This window comes from Zingiber officinale, chromosome 6B (assembly GCF_018446385.1).
Source record: "Zingiber officinale cultivar Zhangliang chromosome 6B, Zo_v1.1, whole genome shotgun sequence".
In the NCBI taxonomy this organism is placed as follows: Eukaryota; Viridiplantae; Streptophyta; class Magnoliopsida; order Zingiberales; family Zingiberaceae; genus Zingiber; species Zingiber officinale.
Window position 1 is genome coordinate 112480646 of NC_055996.1, and position 23648 is coordinate 112504293.

The window sequence follows — 23648 nt, forward strand, 5'->3', positions numbered from 1 at the left end:
TCGGAAACAAGCGACAGGGCCCATAATCAACTTCGGGTCGCAAGATAAATTACCATAAATCTTTCCTTCAAATTTAATCGAAAGAGACTATAAATATGACTGACTAGACAATTATATTATTTGTACTTCTTATTCTCCAATAGGCATTCACTTTTCATATCGCCTCTTGGTTTGAGTTGATACCACACTTAGCTGTTTATGCTTTTAGCGTCCACGGTTTTCTGAGTAGAAGCTCATCCTTTCTGCATCCTCGAACCTTTTGAGCTGATGTCATTCTAACACTTTAGAAGCAGGGTATATCACTTATCTTTAATATTAATCATAATGAGCATGATTTTTTATATTTATTACCTTCTATCTCTAATAAATATATCTTATGATTTGCTGTCATGTGGCATATGTTGGTGAAAAGAATATCTCATGTAACATACGAATGTTAAGATGTGACCCAGAAATTTTCATCTCAAACTATTTTTTTCCATGTAAAAAATGCTCCAAGGCATTTTCTGACAGTAATTTCTCAATTGTATCCAATGCAACATGAACCAATTAATTATTATTCTACATGCACCCACAGAACAAACAAAGTCAACCCTGGAATATAATGCTGACAAAAAAAATAAAAAACAAAAGTCAGGATCTATTGACTATTCCAATCATGATGCGCAAGAGGAAACATTTTGTTATTCTTTTGCAATTATGTGCACAATAATATATTGCCCAAGAGGTCAAGACAGATGTGCAAGAGGAGCTAGTCTAGATATATATATAATCTAGAATATAAGAGTACCCGTAGTTGTACAGAGATTGTTCCACTACATCACTGCATATTAAAATTTACAAATCTCATTTTTTTAAAAAACATTGTTACACTATCATAAACTGCTCCAACAATTTTTTTTATGATCCATTGCCAATTTATTTATTTATATTTATATTTTCATTTATCTTTGTTTATAATTTCACTTACTATATATAATATTAATTAGTATTCTAATTTAATATTTATAATTATGTTAGTATTTTAAATTGTATATATTTATTTATGTAAAAATAATAATTTGATAAAAATAAACAAATATTTAACAAAATATAAATAAATAAAATATTAAATAGGGTAGCAGGCCCTTGCTGTTTGTTGGCCTCACGCGCGTTAAGAGGGAGAGTATAAACCCTATTTATCACTTTTTTTAAAAAATAATAATAAATCAGTCTTAAAATTTTAGGACATGTTTATAAAAAAAAATTATAAACCTCACTCATTTGGTAGGGTTGGAGTTTATAATGAGGAGTCTATGATATAAACCTATGTTATAAACTCTCCATTCCAGATGCCCTAATTAATTGCTCTAGTACATCACATTAAAAATAAAGATGTAGCGGTTCTTAAACGTAGCCTTTTGTCCTTCGCTTTGAAAAAAAAAAATTAAATACTCTTAATGAACTCACGTGCAAATTATTATATTAAAATATTTTCATTTTTTTCACAACAATTTATCTTCGTTCACTCGATATTATTTATAACATTGCCCTTGATGGTTCTCAAATTCCTATCACATCAGCCCTGGATCATGAAGAGTATTTCAATATTCCATAAAAAGAATCAACGATATTAAATAATAGAGCTATAGAATGATAAAAGTATAAAGATTCTAGGGGGCCTTTTGTTGTTTTCTAAAATTTAAAAAAAAAAGCGAAGGGCGAAAATAAAATTCTCATGGTTCAAAATAAATATATATATATATAAAAGGTAGGCTTCCAATTAACAGATTCCATCTCCCTTCATTAATCCTTAATTAACTATTGCATAATGGAAGCCGTTGTCTCGTTTCCCTCTTTCATCCTCTTCCTTCTCCTCTCCTCTGCCACGGTGGCCTTCTCCCAGAACTACTCCGACCACCTTCATTTTTACTTCCTAGAACGCGTCGCGGGTTCCCCCAACGCGACGGGAGTGGTGTCAGTGAACCTCCACCCGGAATCCCCTGCCGGAGGCTTCGGCAATATCGAGGTGATCGACAACATTCTCCTCGAAGGGCCTGAGCCTAGCTCGCCGATCATTGGGCGGTGTAGAATCGAAAAGAATTTAGATATCTCCACAATGACATGATATTGTCCACTTTGGGCCTAAGCCCTCATGGTTTTGCTCTTGGGCTCTACCCAAAAGGCCTCATGTCAATGGAGATATCTTTCTCTTATAAACCCATGATCTTTTCCATGTGTTTTCAATATGGGACTATGTTTGCAACCTTGCAACCCCAACAATCCCCTCAAACAAAGGACCATGAGCTTCCCACGCCGATCCTTGACCCACCAGGTCTTCGCCACTGGCCTAACCCTAGGACTTGCTCTCCTCGACCCACCAGGTCTTCCTGCCCCTTGGTCCACCTGACCTACTAGGACTTCCTTGCCTAGCCGTAACTATGACTTCCTGCCTGGTGTCTGGTCCTCTTGATCCGAACATAGGAGACCCCACTTTCTTTGTTCGAGGTCAATATTGTACTCACATGGTTCAATTAGACCATAACTCTTGTGCACAGTCGGCGGTTAAACCTTCTGGCAGTCCGGGCTCTGATACCAATTGTAGGATCGAAAAGAATTTAGATATCTCCACAATGACATGATATTGTCCACTTTGGGCCTAAGCCCTCATGGTTTTGCTCTTGGGCTCTACCCAAAAGGCCTCATGTCAATGGAGATATCTTTCTCTTATAAACCCATGATCTTTTCCATGTGTTTTCAATATGGGACTATGTTTGCAACCTTGCAACCCCAACAGGCGGGCCCAAGGGCTAGCCGTGTTCTCAGATTTGACAGGACTTAGCATAACAACGGCCTTGAACTTGGTGTTCACCGCAGGAGATTACAACGGGAGCTCGTTGGCCATGTTCGGGAGGTATGAGCCGAGAAGAGTGTCGGATCGGAGCATCATAGGCGGAAGCGGACAGTTCCGGCTGGCCAAGGGGTACGCCCTGAGCCAACGGGTCGCTACCACGGCCACCACACTGACTGATGTGTTGGATGTTTATATCACATATCCTTAACCTTGATGGATACTTCTTCTGCTATAAGTAATACATGTATAGCTGGCGTGTGCATGTATTGATATAAATAAATAAATAAATAATATTACCGTTATTGTTATATATACATACGGTAATAATATTTATGTTGTTTGTGACCCAGAGTGGCTGGCATGTGTATATGATATGGTGCATAAAATTGAGGTTCGATAAGATCAGACAATTAAAAGTTAATGAGGTATGGCAGTTAAGGATAGTTAATAGTTAAGAGAATATGATAGTCAAAAATTCAGAAAATGTGACAGTCAACAGTCAGGAGAAAAAGAGAGCTAGACCGCATCACATTATCAGCCGCATAATTCCTAGTCGGGCACAGGCAGGGTAGGTCTCCCAGATCTGAGACATAAGATGGAGCTTGTATTAGTTTCTGATCTGCCCCCGACTGATCGGACTTCCCCAGCTCGAGTCGTGTAACCAAGCCTGGTACTTTCACTAAGATAACTCCCAGCCGACCCTTTAGCAATCAAGACGTGAAAAATGGGTTCCTCGTCACAGTTCATCCTCCTCATCAAGACTCAAATCGGGTGGTACATCTGAACGGTCAGCCCGAGCTGTCTGTAGTTACACTCGGGTGGGATGGAAAGCGTTAAGCGACAACAATGTCAGGGAATCGTAATCTCCTATCAAGGAATAACTATCATACGTTAGGAAATATTCTAGTGGTATGTTTTCACTTGCGAATAGAACATTCCTTCCACCAATTGGAGGTCACCGTACATCCTCTCTCACTTGACAAATCCTGACATCCCACATTCTCTGACAACATGCAGACTCTAAAGGTACGCAGTGTCATATAAAAAAGGAGGTCCTCTTCCTTAGCCAGGTACGCACACATTCGCACTCATCTTCTATAGTTCTTTTTTCCTTCGTACACTGTTCTTCTGGGGAAAAAGTATCTGACTTGAGCTTCGAAGGGCCTGTGTCGGGGACTTTTTCCGTAGTTTCTGGTCTCTAACGCCCCGTGTGCTCGTCTGAGTGTGTGCAGAGCCTAAGTACCACCGATTTCGTCACCACTGTCCCTAAGTTCCACGTGGGGGTTCATTTTTCGGTGCACATACGCTAGGTGTGTCACAGTCGCCTCTCCGTCAACACCATCACCATCTCAGCCGACTTTCCTCTGACTTGGATTCCGGATATAATCAATTTGGCATCGTCTATGGGAATCTCCTTCACCTGTTCTGGAATATGACGATGGAGGACACTGGTAAGATCAACGTCACCATGACAATCGAAGAGTAGGAACTGTTGAAGGAAGCCAAGAGGCGAGCGGCTTCTGAAAGACACACCACCACTTCATAACCATACAAGATGCCTATATATTCAAAGGACCAGACCCACGCTTCAGACAGGGGGTCTAAGAGAAAATAGCTCGAGGATTTCCCCCGAGCTTCCTATCATGACGCCTGCCCAGAGTATTACAACAAGAAAGAGCAACACTAGGCCTCCAGCCATCGTGACCCCTACCGAGAGTCCCCCGCCTAGAGATTTGAAGAAGGGGAATGCCATAGTTGTCAGGGAGGAGCCGAGGGAGTTGCTCGAGGAGTTGCAAGTACCCTTCTCTTTGAGGGTGCTCAAAGAAAAACTGTTGAAGGGGTATAAGCCGCTAGCCATCAGAGAATATGACGACGGAAAGGATCCAGAAGATCACCTTTTCAAATTTCAGAATGTTGCACCAGTACAGCGACGCCATTAAGTGTCGGGTGTTCTTAAACACTCTGTCCAACTCGGCACAAAAGTGGTTCGACAGATTGCCAATCGGATCCATCACTTGCTTTCAGGATTTTAAGAACACTTTCCTGCACTATTTCGCCAGTAGTAGGAAATATCATAAGACTAACCATTGTCTATTCGCCCTCAGGCAGGGCCTACAAAGCCCCTGAGGGCCTATAAAAAATGCTTCAACCAGGTAGCCCAGGATGTCCCATCAGCTACCTCAAAGATCTTGATGAGCGCCTTCTCCCACAGTATGGTGGAAAGGGAGTTCTTCCGAGCCCTCGTTCGAGAGCCTATGAAGAATTTTGATGAGTGTTGGGGAAGGCAGCAAGCTACATGAATGTGGAAAAAGCCTAGGTTGCCCCGAGGAAAGCAGACAAGACGCCTGCTCCTGCCAACAAGTCGGAGAGAATGTCGCCCCAACCTCCAACTCGACCCTTTCCTCACTCTAAGGACTCCCAACTAGGATTTCCGCCCAATCAGGAATCCAGGGCGGCACAACGAGTCGAAATTGTTCAAGCTCCCAAACCTGGCCAGCGGGACCCCCATTACTGCACCAGCCATAAGTCCCACACCCATTCCACAAGAGATTGCGTTCAGTTTGCCCGAGATCGCACCGCAAGGTTCAGAAGCTGCTGGCTAGCCCGCCTAATGCAGCAGGGCATTCAAGTAAATGCCTGTCCGAGAGCGGAGCTCGGGGAACTCAGCAGCCAAACCGAGGCAAGGAGCCGGTGGAATCCTCTGAGGAAGAGAATAGGAGAAATGTCACCATCCGGGAGATCGGCATGATTTCCGGAGAACCCACTGATAAAGACTCTACAAGAGCTCGAAAGTCCCATGAGTGCCGCTTGGAGATACACGTGATAGGGTATAGCCGGGAACAAGCGGCAGGCCCGTAATCAGCTTCGGGTCGCAAGATCTGGAGGGAGTGGAGCTCCCTCATGATGATGCCTCATAATCAATGGTGGCATCGCCAACAATTGTGTGGCCAGGATTTTCGTTGACACAGGAAGCTCTGTCAACGTGTTGTTCAAAAATATGTTCAAGGGCATACAGATCGATGCTAGTGAGCTCCAACCTGTAGCTACCTCCTTGTATGGGTTTACAAGCAATGAAGTACGACCAATGGTTTAAATTAAGGTAGTTATATCTTTGGGTAGCGAACCATTAGTAAGGACACGGAAGAGCACCTTCATTATAATGGATTCTCCATCCTCCTACAACGTCATCTTAGGGAGGCCCGCCCTACATGAATTCCGAGCGGCAGTCTCCACCTTTCATCAGAAGATAAAATTCCCTGTGGGAGACCAGGTCGAGGAGGTCAAAGGTGAGCAGCTGGTCTCCTGCAGGTGTTATATCGACATAGTGAAGGTCGAGGCCCGTAAAGCTCAAAGAACTCAAGATGGAAGAATCCACGTCATCCAAGAGAAGCCTCTACCTATAGCCGAAGAACTCATTCCCTGAGAGGAGATCCAGCTCTATCCTGATTGTCCGGAGAGCATCATTCGCATATCAAGTGACCTGCTGATCGAAATTAAGACGGATCTGGTCGAATGTCTGACGCACAATAGGGACGTCTTTGCTTGGTCCCCCAAGGAGCTGTCGGGAGTCAAGCTCAAGGTAGCCGAGCACAAGCTGCATCTCCTGCCTGATTCCTGGCCCATCAAGCAGAATAAGGGAAACTTCTCGGCCGAACAAAATAAGATTATCCGAGCTAAATTTGATCAGCTCTTAAAAGTAGGACACGTTAGAGAAGTACAAGTCCGATGTATGCTTCGATTTTAGATTCGGAGGATGATGACTCATCCCGCGTGGCTTTAAGATTATGTTTGAGTCCTGCTGGCTTCTTATTCTTTCCTTTGTCTTTGTTCTTTAGTTTCGGACAGTCATATTTGATGTTCCCTTCTTCGTTGCAATTGTAATATCGAACAGTCCTTCTATTTCGAAGATGCTTTCTTGTCTGCGATTTAAATTTATTAGATTTAATAAATTTATTGAATTTTCTTACCATAAGAGTCGCTTCGACTTCATCGATGGATCCTTCAAAGTCTTGATCTTCCATCTTTGCTTTTAGGGCAATATTGAGATTTGTCTTTTCTATTTCTTTAGGATCTGCAATTCGAGATTCGTGAAGTTCAAAAGTGGAAAATAAATTTTCTAGCGTATTTATCTCAAGATCCTTAGAAATGTAGTATATATCTACTAAGGATGTCTATTGTGAAGTTCTCGGGAAAGCGTTGAGTGCATACCGGATTGAATCTCGGTTTGGTACTGATTCTCTAAGATTGTTTAACTGAGTAATCAGTTCCTTGATTCGTGCTTGGAGTTGCGCTACCTTTTCTCCATTGTTCATCCTCAGGTTTGTTAGCTCGGTTGGGAGAATGTCTCACCTTGTTAACTTTGCTTCCGAGGTGCCTTCCTGAAGTTCTAGGAACTTCTCCCAGAGCTCTTTGGCGGAGTCATAGTCACCAATTCAATTGACTTCCTAGGGCGGAAGAACGTTGAGTAGATGGAATTCTGCTTTACCGTTCGCCACGAAGTCAGCTTGTTCCTTCTTCGTCACTGATATTCTTCTTTGTCTTTTGAACTATAAAATCATATTTCATTATTAATAGAATTTCAAAATTTGTTTTGAAGAATACTTCCATCTAACGTTTCCATTGTGCAAAGTCTCCCTCGAATTTTGGTGGGTGAATGCTTGCACCGGCCATCGTCTTGATCTTTATGCTTCAGTCGGCAGTTAGTCCTTCTAAGGCGGTTGAGCTCTGATACCACTTGTTGGCGCAGCGAGACCGGTAAGAGGGCACGGTGTCTGTTAAAAAATAAAACAAAACATTTCTCTATTTTTTCAACTAAGATTAGTAGCACTATCACAATAATTATAAATTCAAATGAACAACTAATACAATTAAAAGAGGCTAATAGGTTTAACTTGGTTACAACCTAGGTGATTGTTAATCCAAGGTGGTTGCAAAGCTTCACTAGAAATATCTCCTTCGTGTAGGCGGAGAAGTCTCTTACAATCTATGAAAAGCTCAGAAAATACTACAAAATTAATTACAGCGGTTGTTGTTAATTTTCTAGGTCCAGGGGTCTTTTTATATCCCTTAGAAAATCTCATCCGAAGCTTAAGGGCGCCTCCAAAGAGCTTGGAAGGCGCCTCCAGCGTGGCGCAGTTGATAAAACTTTATCCACTGCAAACGGCTAGTTTGACTGGCCGAAAGCGCCTTCCATACTCATGGAGGGTGTCTTCCATGCTTATGGAAGGCACCTTCTGCCTGAAGGTGGCGGAGGCGCAGATGCGCCTCGGTGGAGCCGTCTATTCATATAGAAGGCGCCTTCAGCAGCCTTTATAGCCTCTCTCTGCTCTGTTGATGCTCTGATCGCCTGGGTGATTGCGGCCAACCGAAATAGGATTCACCCGAATCCAATTTCTGACTTTCTCCTCGAGCAGGCTTCCACTCTGGCTTCTCATTCCTCGAACGTCGTGCACATCCTTCTCGTCCACCGATACTCTTCCGTAGTATTTCGTCCCTCGGACGCACCGAGCCCGTCAGCTCTCTCCCATGCCGTCCTTCTCGCTAGCCGCGTCTTCCGCTCGACTTCCTATGCTCCTAAGCTCCTGCACACTTAGACACAAGGATCAAACCAAAATATGAACAAACTTGGTTGATCACATCAAAACAACCACGGGGTCTAACAGGAAGCGAGCGGCGTTTCCGAGGGACAAGAAGCCGAAGTGGAAGGTTGATCAAGAAGGCCGGAAAATAGGTTCAGGTGAGCCTTATTCTAGATGGCCGAAATCATCCAAGAGAGTAGAGCCGGAGCGAAAGCCCGGATGAAAAGTCAGCATTTTTGTTTACTCTGATCAGGGCGCCTAGACCCCCAGGTAACCAGGGTGCCCTGGGTGCGCGTCCTGGTCGAGGGTTGGTTCAGCCCAGTCCGGGTGCCCAGACTTGGTCCAGACACTCAGACTAGAAAACTTATCACCAAGTCGAGTTGGTGCGATTTGTTGCGACGTGAATAAAGTTTTATTCACGCCTAGGCACTAGGAACCCTTCTAGGCGTCCAGATCAGGTCTATAAATATAACCTGATCTTAGTAGTGAACAACACTTGTAAACGATCTTCTTTTTGTTTAACTTTGTAATCTAGTGTTTTAATTGTTGCAAGAGACTTCTCCGTCAGAAAAAGATTTGATAGTGAGTTTTCAACGTATTAAACTAGCAATCCTTTGATTGTAAACCAAGTAAAAAATCTACCTCTTCTTTCTCTTTTTAATTAATTTCTTATAATTAAGCAAGTGTTTTTTTAACTTAACTTGAAAACTCTGAGAAAGATGTTAATTTGTTATTTTTATTCTATAGGATAATTCATCTCCTCTACTGTAGCGGACCAACAAGAGGCTCCCCATCATCCTCCGCTATACCACAAATCTTTCCTTCAAATTTAATGGAACGAGATCAGGCCCGTTTCAAGGCATAAGCCTAGGGCCCCAATTTTATTGGGGTCCATTATTAATTAAAGAATAGATTTATTATTTAATATTTACATTTAACAGTTATATTGTCTAGTTCCAAGGTTGCATTATGCATGCATGCAGATTTTGTTCTAGATTGGGCTTGCTTCGAACTCCGTTCTAGTGCTCTTTAGATTTTGCTAGCTTCCAATGCAATCGATTTTATTTTAGATTTTGTTGTTTCTATTTTTATAGTACACTTCAATTAATTCCAATGACAACTACATTTAATTACATATTAATTATAATTATTATATTCTAATGTAAAAATTATATCTAGAGCTACAATATAACTATTTAAGACCTTACATCTAATTTCTTTTTTTTCATCTCTAGTTCATCATCTATTTATTATCTCATTAGTGTCCATATATTTTTTCCTTTCTTATCATTAGTTCTCTAAGAAGACATCCTTTTTCTATCTCACTCGATAATATTTTTTTCACTTTTTTTTCCTCGAAATGTTCTTTATTGTTCTGTATAAATAAATTATGGAATGAATGAACTATGAACCTAAATCTAGATTATTAGTAATTATATGAGAATTTTCTTATATATTTGTGTCAGTAATAATCGAAGTTTGAAATATTATCAAATTATAATTACATGATGTGAATTTTTAAATCTAATTATTTAAAAATTTAAATACATCGTTGTCGATCCAAGTTTAAATAAAAAAATGATAAAAAAATATTTTTTTAAAAAAAAAAATATTATTAAAGATATTTTTTTCCCTTCGCCTAGGGCCCTATAAAACTTTAAGCTGGCCTTGAACTAGACTATAAATATGACTGACTAGACAATCATATTATTTGTACTTCTTATTCTCCAATCAGGCATTCACTTTTCATACCGCCTCTTGGTTTGAGTTGATACCACAATTAGCTGTTTATGCTTTTAGCGTCCGCGGTTTTCTGAGTAGACGCTCATCCTTTCTGCATCGTCGAACCTTTTGAGCTGATGTCATTCTAACACTTTAGAAGCAGGGTATATCACTTATCTTTAATATTAATCATAATGAGCATGATTTTTTATGTTTATTACCTTCTATCTCTAATAAATATATCTTATGATTTGCTGCCATGTGTCATATGTTGGTGAAAAGAATATCTCATGTAACATACGAATGTTAAGATGTGACCCAGAAATTTTCATCTCAAACTATTTTTTTTTCATGTAAAAAATGCTCAAGGCATTTTCTGACGGTAATTTCTCAATTGTATCCAAGGCAAGATGGACCAATTAATTATTATTCTACATGCACCCACAGAATAAACAAAGTCAACCCTTGAATATAATGCTGACAAAAAAACAAAAAACAAAAGTCAGGATCTATTGACTATTCCAATCATGATGCGCAAGAGGAAACATTTTGTTATTCATTTGCAATTATGTGCACAATAATATATTGCCCAAGAGGTCAACACAGATGTGCAAGAGGAGCTAGTCTAGATATATATAATCTAGAATATAAGAGTACCCGTAGTTGTACAGAGATTGTTCCACTACATCACTGCATATTAAAATTTACAAATCTCTTTTTTTTTAAAAAACCTTGTTACACTATCATAAACTGCTCCAACAATTTTTTTATGATCTATTGTCAATTTATTTAATTTTATTTATATTTTCACTTATCTTTATTTATAATTTCACTTACTATATATAATATTTATAATTTAATATTTATAATTATGTTAGTATTTTAAATTGTATATATTTATTTATGTAAAAATAATAATTTGATAAAAATAAACAAATATTTAACAAAATATAAATAAATAAAAAAATATTAAATAGGGTAATAGACCCTTGCTGCCTGCTGGCTTCACGCGTGTTAAGAGGGAGAGTATAAATCCTATTTGTCACTTTTTTTAAAAAAAATAATAATAAATCAGTCTTAAAATTTTAGGACATGTTTATAAAAAATAAATTATAAACCTCACTCATTTGCTACGGATGGAGTTTATAATGAGGAGTCTATGATATAAACCTATGTTATAAACTCTCCATTTCAGATGCCCTAATTAATTGCTCTAGTACAGCACATCACAAATAAAGATGTAGCGGTCCTTAAACGTAGCCTTTTGTCCTTCGCTTTGAAAACAAAAAAATACTCTTAATGCCTCTCACGTGCAAATTATTATATTAAAATATTTTCATTTTTTTTCACAACAATTTATCTTCTGTGACTCGATATTATTGATAACATTGCCCTTGATAGTTCTCAAATTCCTATCACATCAGCCCTGGATCATGAAGAATATTTCACTATTCCATAAAAAGAATCAACGATATTAAATAATAGAGGTATAAAATGATAAAAGTATAAAGATTTTAGGGGGTCCTTTTGTTGTTTTCTAATATTGAAAAAAGAAGCGAAGGGCGAAAATAAAATTCCCATGGTTCAATATATATAAAGGTAGGCTTCCAATTAGCAGATTCCATCTCCCTTCATTAATGCTTAACTAACTATTGCATTATGGAAGTCGTCGTCTCGTTTCCCTCTTTCATTCTCTTCCTTCTCCTCTCCTCTGCCACGGTGAGCTTTGCTCAGAACTACTCCGTTCACTTGCATTTTTACTTCCTAGAACGAGTCGTGGGTTCCCCCAACGCGACATCAGTGGTGTCAGTGAATCTCCACCCGGAATCTCCTGTCGGAGGCTTCGGCAACATCGGAGTGATCGACAACATTCTCCTCGAGGGGCCCGAGCCTAGCTCTCCAGCCATCGGCCGGGCGCAAGGCCTCGTCGTGTACTCAGACTTGACAGGACTTAGCGCGATGACGGCCTTGAACTTGGTGTTCACCGCAGGAGATTACAACGGGAGCTCGTTGGCCATGTTCGGGAGGTACGAGCCGGGAAGAGTATCGGATCGGAGCATCATAGGCGGAAGCGGCCAGTTCCGGCTGGCCAGGGGATACGCCCTGAGCCAACAGGTCTCTGCCACGGCCACCACAGTGACTGCTGTGTTCGATGTTTATATCACATATCCTTGACCTTGATGGTACCTCTTCCGCTATAAGTAATACATGATACCATGTATAGCTAGCGCATGCATGTATTGATATAAATAAATAAATAAATAATATTACCGTTATTGTTAATATATACATACGGTAATAATATTTATGTTGTTTGTGACCCAGAGTGGCTGGCATGTGCATGTGATACGATGTATAAAGGTGAGGTTTGATAAGGTCAAATAGTCAAAAATTAAGGGAGCATGACAGTTAAGGGCAATCAATAGTCAAGGGGACGTAGCAGTCAAAAGTCAAGAAGACGTGATAATCAACAGTCAGGAGAAAGAGGGAGTTAGACCGCCTCACGTTATCAGCCGCATAATTCCTAGTCGGGCATAGACAGGGCAGGTCCCCCAGATCTGAGACATAAGATGAAACTTGTACTAGTTTCTGACCTGCCCCCGACTGACCGAACTTCTCCAGCTCGGGCCATGTAACCAGGCCTGGTACTTTCACTAAGATAACTCTCAGCCGACCCTTTAGCGATCAAGATGTGAAAGATGGGCTCCTCGCCATAGCTCATCCTCCTCATCAAGACTCAAGTCGGGTAGTACATATAACGGTCAGCCCGAGCTGTCTGTAGCTACACCCGGGCAGGATGGAAAGCGCTAAGCGATAACAATGTTAAGGAATAACTGTCATACGTCAGGGAATATTCCAGTGGTATGTTATCATCTGCGAATGAAATCTTCCTTCCACCAATAGGAGGCCACTGTACATCATCTCTCACCCGACAAACCCTGACACTCGACATTCTCTAACAACATGCAGACTTTGAAGATACGCAGTGTCATATAAAAAGGGAGGTCCTCTTTGTTGGGGATCGGACGGCCGGCTTGAAGGGGGGTTGGATAGACGGCACCCCCAAATACTCGCTTCCTACGTATTTGTTAGCACAGCGGAATACAAACAATACAAATACAAATACGAAAGCTAAAGACTAAGAATGAGAAAGACAAGCAAACCAATTGACACGATCGTTTAACGTGGTTCGGAGATTAGGGCTCCTACTCCACGGCTGTCCGTAAGGTGGACGATCCCGATCCTTCGGTGGATTACTCCCCGGCAAACTCCGGCTAGCACAATCCTCCTTGTCGGTGGAGAAACCTCGCCACAACTCGATCAAGAACACTTGGATTGCTAGAGCACTAGTTGACTACTAATTAGAGGTTACCCACCACTAATTTCGTCAACTCAAACCAAGCTCCCAAGCTTTGGTTTTATAGGCCACTGGTTGGAAAACCCGCCTACCACCGATCAAAAACATGCAATGATCGCTCTGGAAATTCGACCGTTACATCCCAACGGCTCGATTCCACATTCTCGTCACGCCACCGATCGCCTCAATGATCAGATCGATCACCGATCATTGCTAAAACATGCAATGACCGACACAAGATCGCTACAAGAGTGCTACAAGATCGCTACAAGAGCTTACAAGATCGCCACAAGAAACCCTAAAAACTAGGATTTTACCCGAGTACAATCTCGCAACCTTCCTCACCCTTATGACTCACTTGATTCTTCCTTTGCAGCTTTGACCTTTGCCTTCAAGCCTACTTCCTTTGGCTCGCGTCCCTCGGATTCCCTTGGCTGCACCCAATGCCATCCTTCGCGTATGCCTCAAGTCCCTCGGCCCTTGTCCTCGCCGCCTTGTCCACGGTCCCTGGATGCTCCATCCTTCACCGGACCGAAGCCATCAACTTGAGTCATATGTGTATCCCGCAAACCTGCATAACTCAAATACACATATCAAATACATGAACCTAACTTAACCCTTTGCCCAAACACTAAAACACATGGTCCCATGGACCATTGGGATTGCTCCAACAATCTCCCCTTTTGGTGTTTGGCAATACGCTTAAGTTAGGGAAAACATATAGCAAATAAACATGCTAAAACAAATGGACTTACGTTGCCAAGGCTACACACTTGGACTTACACCGCCGAATGGACTTACGATGCCAAGGCTACACACTTGGACTTACACTGCCGAATGGTCTTACGATGCCAAGGCTACACACTTGGACTTACAACGCCGAATGGACTTACGATGCCAAGGCTACACACTTGGACTTACAACGCCAAATGGACTTACGATGCCAAGGCTACACACTTGGACTTACACTGCCGAATGGACTTACGTTGCCAAAGCTACACACTTGGACTTACACTGCCGAATGGACTTACGATGCCAAGGCTACACACTTGGACTTACAATGCCGAATCAATGTACAGGGCTTTTTAAGAACCTATCCCAAGGCTCCCCCTACACCTAAGCTCCCATTGAGCTAGGATTTTCCACATAAGGCTTTTTAAGGACCTATCCCAAGGCTCCCCCTTTACCTAAGCTCTCCATTGAGCTAGGATTTTTACAACGGGCTTTTTAAGAACCTATCCCAAGGCTCCCCCTACACAAAGGTACTTTCAGGTTTTCCTAACTAAACCTTACTTCTCCCCCTTTGCCTAACATCCAAAAAGTTCTCCAACAATATCCCAATTATTGAAAACTTGTCATCCAAATGACCCTAAACTCATGTATGTATCACCCATGGATCCCATACATCTATATGAGCTGACCCGGTCAAAATCTAGTGCTGAAAACACTTTCAGACTGGTATCAGTCGACTGCAAGAAGTACCAGTCGACTGCCCCCATGAAAATGAGCTTACAGAGATATTCTGTGCTCATGAACAGTGTTACCAGTCGACTGGTAACTGTACCAGTCGACTGGTACACTATCATGAAAAAATCAGCCTTTTCTGGCCAACTTCAGAAATGCGCCAGAAATTCCACAGACCTCCAAAAATCCCCAAATTTTGTGGAGAGGTCTATTATATCAATATCTACTTGGGAAAAATATATATAAAAATATATCTATCATCAATCCCAAGATTGACACAAAACACAAAACTAGCTAAAAAGTTCAATTGAACCTTGACCTAAAGTCCTAGTTTTGGCTTCCTCTTGATGTATTTGCCCATACTAACCCACAATGCATCCCTAGCATTGATTTATATGGCATCTATACATCCAAAACCAATTATCATGCTATATGACCCCAATGTCATATTTCTTGCATGAAACACAAACCATGTGTGCTAATTCCCTAGGTTTGAGACTCAAGTCCGTCTCCAAACCACTTGGCACATTCCATGGCTCCTCTAGACCCCCAAGTAGAACCCACCTGAGATCCATTGACCATGGGTCCCAAATTGACTCTTGGAGCTCCCCCTAGAGCTCTTTACCTTAGTCACCTCCCTAGGTGACTCATCTATTGTGACCAAACCACAATGATGTCCCTTAGAAGATCTCCTTATCTTCTTGACCTTGGACATATCATCCTTGCCATAATCATATGCAACCCTAGCATATTTCTTTTTATTGGCCTTGGATGACTCTCCCTTGCACTTATCATGTGCCACCCTAGCACATGGTCTTCTTTTAACCTTGGAGGGACTAGATCGGTATCCCAAGCCCGATCTATCATTGTTGGGTCTTTGACTACCCAACACCATATTTAATCCCTTAGATCCAATAGTGAATCTCTTAAGGAATTTCTCCAAATTATCAAGCTTTGACTTCAAAGCTTGATTTTCCCTTTCTAAGTTCCTAACCCTAGAGTCAACATGTCCACCTTGGACATTCCTAGACCTACCCTTTTTAGGCATGTGTCTCCCCTTCTTGGGATTAATGCCTTGGGTCTCCTTAGGTCTACCATTTCTAGGTTTATCATGAAAGGGTCTCCTAAGGGTTTGATCTACAATTACCCTACTCCTATCATGATATTTGAAACCAAAATTTTGCATGGGCATATAATGATTAACATTATTTTTCTTAACATGCATGGGAACATAAGAATTTGAATTTGAATTACACTTCAAATTAGGGTATACCTCCCTTACCCTTGAAGCTCCCCCTTGACTTGAGCTCCTCTTCTTCTTCTCCCACTTCTTTAGATGCGCCAATTTCTTAAGCTCTTTCTTCTTTGGGCATTTGGTATGGTAGTGACCCATTTCTCCACATGTGAAGCATCTAATGTGCTTCTTCTCCTTCTTTTTCCTAAAACTCAAATTAGATTCTAAATGAATTGAATTGAGTTTAGGAGATACCTCTTTCTTACCCATAGGACATCTACTCTTGTAGTGTCCCTTCTCATTGCACCCGAAACAAATGATGTGATCTTTTGACTTTGCTTCGGTGGAGGTGCTCACTAGGTTGACTTCTTCCAAGATTTCTTCTTCTTCTTCTTCACTTGTCTTGGATTCTTCTTCAACCTTTGAGGATGTAGATGCTATATCTTCCTCATTCACACTTGTGGATGGCCTTTCTTCATCCTCCTTCTCCTTGGATGTGACCGGATTCACTTCCTCTTCCTCTTTTGATGTTGAATTGGTCTCCACATCCAAATGGTCCTTCTTCTCCTCTTGAACCACTTCATCTTTCTTCTCCTCCTCGGATGTTGAACATTTCTCAACTTCTTGTTGATCTTCCTCTACTTGAGCTTCTACATCCGTTTCTTCGGATTTTTCTTCTTCTTCTTGTGTAGACAAAAATTCCTCCCATGGAAATTTCTTCACTTTACTCCACAATTCATGGGCGTTCTCATATTTACCTACACCACTTATCACATTAGGAGGCAATAAACCAATTAAAATTGCTATTACCTTTGAGTTTGCCTCCGATCGTGAGGTTTGCTCCTCCGTCCAATGTCGTGTTCGGAGCTTCTTCCCTTTCTTGTCTTTAGGGACTTCAAACGGCTCTTTGACCACCAACATGGTGTCCCAATCCGTGTTGAAGAAGACCTCCATCTTCATCATCCAATACGTGATGTCCCATAAGCCTCTACCTTCAAGCTTTGGCGGTTCTATCAAGCCGGTCATCTTGTGCTTCCTTGGCGGTTAGTCCAACGGAGAGCGTCCTCGCTCTGATACCACTTGTTGGGGATCGGACGGCCGGCTTGAAGGGGGGTTGGATAGACGGCACCCCCAAATACTCGCTTCCTACGTATTTGTTAGCACAGCGGAATACAAACAATACAAATACAAATACGAAAGCTAAAGACTAAGAATGAGAAAGACAAGCAAACCAATTGACACGATCGTTTAACGTGGTTCGGAGATTAGGCTCCTACTCCACGGCTGTCCGTAAGGTGGACGATCCCGATCCTTCGGTGGATTACTCCCCGCAAACTCCGGCTAGCACAATCCTCCTTGTCGGTGGAGAAACCTCGCCACAACTCGATCAAGAACACTTGGATTGCTAGAGCACTAGTTGACTACTAATTAGAGGTTACCCACCACTAATTTCGTCAACTCAAACCAAGCTCCCAAGCTTTGGTTTTATAGGCCACGGGTTGAAAACCCCGCCTACCATCGATTGCTAAAACATGCAATCGATGCCCTCTGTGGAAATTCGACCGTTACATCCCAACGGCTCGATTCCACACATTCTCGTCACGCCACCGATCGCCTCAGCCGATCGCACTACCGACCGCTAAAACATGCAATGATCACAAAAGATCGCTACAAGATCGCACAAGATCGCCACAAGAGGCTTACAAGATCGCCACAAGAAACCCTAAAAACTAGGATTTTACTCCGAGTACAATCTCTCCCCTACACCTCACCCTTATGACTCACTTGATTCTTCCTTTGCAGCTTTGACCTTTTGCCTTCAAGCCTACTTCCTTTGGCTCTCGTCCCTCGGATGCATTCAAGCCCGCGGCTCGTACCCAATGCCATCCTTCGCGTATGCCTCGAAGTCGCTTCCCTCGGCCCTTGTCCTCGCTGCCTTGTCCACGGTCCCTCGGATGCTCCATCCTTCACCGGACCCGAAGCCATCAACCTGAGTCATATGTGTATCCTGCAAACCTGCACAACTCAAATACACATATCAAATACAAGGGTGAACCTAACTTAAACCCTTTGCCCAAACACCAAAACACATGGTCCCGCGGACCATTGGGATTGCTCCAACACTCTTCTTTAGCAAGGTACGCACATATTCGCACTCGTCTTCTACAGTTCTTTTTTCCTTCGTACACTGTTCTTCTAGGGAAAAAGTACTAACTTGAGCGTTGGAGGGCCTACGTCGGGGACTTTTTTCCTGGTTTCTGATCTCTAACGCCCCGTGTGCTTATCTGAGTGTGTGCAGAGCCTAAGTACTACCGGTTTTATCACCACTGTCCCTAAGTTCCACGTGGGGGTTCATTTTTCCAGTGCACTTACGCTAGGTGTGTCAAAGTCGTCTCTCCGTCAACACCAACACCATCTCAGCCAACATTCGTCTGACTTTGATTCTGGGCAGAATCAATTCGGCACCGTTTGTGGGAATCTCGTTCACCTATTCTGGAACATGACGATGGAGGACACTTGCAAGATCAACGTCACCATGACAGTCAGAGAGTACAAACTGCTCAAGGAAGCCAAGAGGCGAGCGATTTCTGAAAGGCACACCACCGCTTCATAACCATACAAGATGCCTACAGTTTCAAAGGACTAGACCCACGCTTCAGAGAGGGGTCTAAGAGAAAACAACCCAAGGATTTTCCCCGAACTTTCTATCGCGACCCCTGCCCAGAGTATTACAACAAGAAAAAGCAACACCATGCCTCCACGGCCGAGAGTTCCCCGCCCAGAGATTCGAAGAAGGGGAAAGCCATAGTTGTCAAGGAGGAGCCGAGGGAGTTGCAAGTACCCTTCTCTTTAAGGGTGCTTGAAGAAAAACTGCTGAAGGGGTATAAGCCCCCAGCCATCGGAGAATATGACGGCAGCAAAGATCCAGAAGATCACCTTCATAAATTTCGGAACGTTGCGCTATTGCACCAGTACAGCGACGCCATTAAGTGTCGGGTGTTCTTAAACACTCTGTCCGGCTCGGCACAAAAGTGGTTTGACGGATTGTCGGTCGGATCCATCACTTGCTTTCAGGATTTTAAAAATACTTTCCTGTGACATTTCGCCAATAACAGGAAATATCAGAAGACTAACCATTACCTATTTGCCCTCAGGAAGGGGTCTGCAGAGCCCCTGAGGACCTACATAAAACGCTTCAACCAAGTAGCCCAGAATGTCCTGTCCGCTACCTCAGAGATCTTGATGAGCACCTTCTCCCACAGTCTGGTGGAAGGGGAGTTCTTCTGAGCCCTCATTCGAGAGCCTATGAAGAATTTTGATGAGATGCTGGGGAAGGCAGCAACCTACGTGAATGTGGAAAAAGTCTAGCTATCCGGAGGAAAGCAGATAAGACGCTTGCTCCTGCCAACAAGTCGGAGAGAAGGGCACCCCAACCTCCAGCTCGACCCTTTCCCCACTCCAAGGATGTCCGACCAGGATTTCTGCCCGGTCAGGACTCTAGGGCGGCACAACAAGTTGAAACTGTTCAAGCCTCCAAACCTAGCCAGTGGGAGCCCTATTACTGCACCTACCATAGGTGTCACACCCATTCCATAGGAGATTGTGTCTAGTTTGCCCAAGATTCTCAACGGGCAGTCGAACTGAGCCTAGCTCCGCCCGAGATCGCGCCCAAGGTTCAGAAGCCGCTGGCTAGCCCGCCTACTGCAATAGGGAAATCAAATAAATCCATGTTCGAGAGCGGAGGTCAAGGAACTCTGCAGCCAGACCGGGGCAAGGAGCGAGTGGAATCCCCTAAGGAAGAGAATAAGGGAAATGTCGCCATCCAAGAGATCGGCATGATCTCCGGAGGGCCCACTGATGGAGACTCTACTAGAGGCCGAAAGTCCCATGAGCATCGCTTGGAGATGCACGCGGTAGGGTGCATCCAAAAACAAGGGGTAGGGCCCGTAATCAGCTTCAGGCCGCAAGACCTGGAGAGAGTGGAGCTCCCTCATGATGATGCCCTCATAATCAAAGTTGTTATCACCAACAACTGTGTGGCCAGGGTTTTCATTGACACCGGAAGCTCTGGTAATGTGCTGTTCAAAAATACGTTCAAGGGCATACAGATCGACGCCGGTTAGCTCCAAACTGTAGCTACCTCCTTGTACGGCTTCACAGGTAATGAAGTATGACCAATGGTTCAAATTAAGGTAGTCATATCTTTGGGTAGCGAACCATTGGTAAGGACACGGAGGAGCACCTTCATCATAGTGGATTCCAAGCGGCAATCTCCACCTTTCATCAGAAGATAAAATTCCCTGTGGGAGACCAGGTCAGGAAGGTCAAAGGTGAGCATCTGGTCTCCCACAGGTGTTATATCAACATACTGAAAGTTGAGGCCCGCAAGCTCAAAGAACTCAGGATGGAAGAATCCACGTCATCCAAGAGGAGCCTCTGCCTATAGCTGAAGAACTCATTCCCTGGGAGGAGATCCTGCTCTATCCTGATTGTCCGGAGAGCATCACTCGCATATCAAGTGACATGCTGATCGAAATTAAGACGGATCTGGTCGAATGTCTGACGCGCAATAGGGATTTCTTTGCCTGGTCCCCCAAGGAGTTGCCGGGAGTCAAGCTCAAGATAGCTGAGCACAAGCTAGTTCTCCTGCCTGTTTCTTGGTCGGTCAAGCAGAAGAAGAGAAACTTCTCAGCCGAGCAAAATAAGATTATCCAAGCTAAAGTTGATCAGCTCTTGAAAGCAGGACACATTAGAGAAGTACAGTTCCTGCCCTGGCTCTCTAAAGTGGTCCTAGTGTCCAAACCCAACAATAAGTGGAGGGTCTGTATCGACTTTCGAGACCTTAACCAATCTAGCCCTAAAGACTGCTACCCACTACCAAGGATCGATCAGATGGTAGACTCAACCTTAGGCTACGAAAGAATCTGCATGCTCGACGCTTACTAAGGATGCTACCAGATCCCTCTTGTCCGAGGAAATCAGGAGAAAGTTAGCTTCATCACAGCCGATGGTACTTTCTGTTATACAGTTATGTCGTTCAAGCTATGAAATGCAGGAGCTACTTATTAAAGGATAATGGACAAGATCTTCCGGGAGCAAATAAGGCAGAATGTGGAGGTCTATATGGATGTTATCCTGATCAAGTCCACTATGGCAATAAACTTGATTACCAATGTGGAGGAGACCTACAGCACGTTGAGACGGTACTGGCTAAAGCTAAATCCCTTGAAGTGCTTGTTTGAAGCTAGGGGAGGAAAGTTCCTAGGATAATGGTGTTTGCCTTTTTACATGTTACTGTTGGTCCCTTTGGAGGCCGGCAAGAGGGGAGGGGTGAATTTCCCTACAAAAATTAAACCAAAAAATCCTTCTCGGATATTCAACTAATTTAAAAGACACTTGTAATAATAAAACTAAGAGACTAAAAGAAAAGAGCAGACACAAGAGATTTACTTGGTTTGCAATCAGGGGATTGCTAATCCAAGGAAAGTAAGTGCACTATCTGTTTATCTCCTTCGGGCGGAGTAGCCTCTTTACAGCGTTGACAGCACAAATAAAAGAAACAGAATTGAAAGCACAGAGAAAACTTATTACAAGTGAGTTGCATTGAGTGTGCAGATCAGTGCTATATTTATAGCACTGGTCGGGGCGCCTCGAAGGGGTTCCGGGCGCCCTAGGGGGATAAAATTTTATCACCCAACGATCAGATCGCGTTTGACGCGATCTTGGTCAAAATCCGGGTTCGGGCGCCCGGAAGGGTTCCGGGCGCCCCGGAGCCCATAGTCAACAGATGTTGACTTTTTCATCCGGGACCTCTTCTCTGGTTCAGTCCCGCCTCGGTCCGGTTCTTCTCCTCCGGATCCGCTCGCTTGGGTGATCTCTGCCATCCGGAAAAGGGCTCACCCGAACCCAAGTTCTGGCCTTCTCCTCGAGCAACCTTCCTTCCCGGTTTCTCGTCCCTCGAACGCCGCACACGTTCTTCTCGTCCACCGGTGTACTCTTCCACGATCACCTCGTTCCTCGGACGCACGGAGCCCGTCGGCTCTCTCCCGGTGCCGTCCTTCTCGCTAACCGCGTCTTCCGCTCGACTTCCTGTATTCCTAAGCTCCTGCACACTTAGACACAAGGGTTAGACAAAACAGGATCTAACTTAACTTGTTTGATCATATCAAAACACCTTGGGGTTCTAACAACCTCCCCCTTTTTTATGTGAGCAACCCAAGTTAAGCTAGGGTAACCAAATGCAATAAAAAGAATTAATTTGCAATTAATTTGCAAATAAGTTTAAAGATTTTTCAAAAAAATTGTACTTCCCCCTAGACTTAATAAGTCTAAAGATTTTTCAAAAAAATTTGTACCTCCCCCTAGACTTAACATACTTCTCCCCCTTTGATCACATAAAAAATGGGGTTTCTAAACAAGTCTAAGATAAGTTCACAAAAAAAATCTTAAGTGTTAAAAAAAAATTCTAAGTTTAAAATATTCATAAGGAAAAAATTTCTAAGGCAAAATTGGAAAAATTTCTAAGTAAAACAAAATTTTGTGCAACAGAATAGATACCTTAAAAAAATTTAAAAAAAACTTAAGGCAATTTTTTTAAAAAAAAAGTTTCTAAGGCAATAAAAAAACTTAAGGCAATTTTTATAAAAAAAAATTTATAAGGCAATAAAAAATTTCTAAGTCAAGTTAAAAAAAACTTCTAACTCAATTTTAAATATTTTCTAATACAAATTGAATAACTCTTTTAAAGCATCAAGTAAATTAAATTAATACTTTTTCAGTTAGTCAATTAAACTTTTCATTTCGATACTTGGCTTCCAGGTCGTGGCGAGGCACTAGGCCTTCTTGGTTATTGGAGCAACAACCACTTCTTTAGACAAAGCCTCATAAAGAAATTAGTTGTTTAATTTCCTTGCTGAAAATGCTAAGTTTAATTTTAATTTTAAATTAAGCAGGTTTTTGGAACCCAATAGAGGTTCCTACCTACAAGATTAAACAAGTATTTCCTAGGTACATAGACTTTTGATATATTTCTAATTTAACTTTGATGAAATTTATAATATCAATTTAAACCTCTATAATTTCTAAAAGTAGAAATATTTGAACCATTATATTTTTTCAATCTTTCTATTTCTTCTTTTAGTTTTTCATTTTCAATTTTCAAATTTTCAAAATCCTCTATAAGACATGATTTTGCCAAAATTCTTTTTGTTTCTAAAATTTCATTTTCTAATTTGGTATTTCTATTTTCTAATTTATACATGGATTTAGCCATTGCCTTAATACCAAAGTAAAGTTCATCAGGGGGTAAGAGGCATACCTCACTTACCATATCCGACTTGAAGCCTGAATCTCCCCCTGCTTCGCTACTTCCATCTAAGGTCGCTCCCCCTTCATCGATGTTGGGTTCTGATGTACTTTGTCCTTCGCAGCTTGCCATCAGTGTTATCCCGGCATATT

The 23648-nt window shown here is 42.4% G+C and overlaps 2 protein-coding genes across 2 annotated transcripts; both read left to right on the forward strand.

Moving 5' to 3' along the window:
- Window positions 1–1810: 1810 nt before the first annotated feature.
- On the forward strand, window positions 1811–3041 carry LOC121991390 (dirigent protein 2-like). Its single transcript, XM_042545397.1, has 2 exons — window positions 1811–2064; window positions 2777–3041. Exons 1-2 carry the CDS (start codon window positions 1811–1813, stop codon window positions 3039–3041), a joined length of 519 nt encoding a protein of 172 aa, XP_042401331.1.
- Window positions 3042–11767: 8726 nt separating this feature from the next.
- LOC121990542 (dirigent protein 2-like) lies at window positions 11768–12421 on the forward strand. The gene has a single exon (XM_042544658.1). The coding sequence runs from the start codon at window positions 11794–11796 to the stop codon at window positions 12307–12309; it is 516 nt and encodes a 171-aa protein (XP_042400592.1). The 5' UTR covers window positions 11768–11793; the 3' UTR covers window positions 12310–12421.
- Window positions 12422–23648: the final 11227 nt, after the last annotated feature.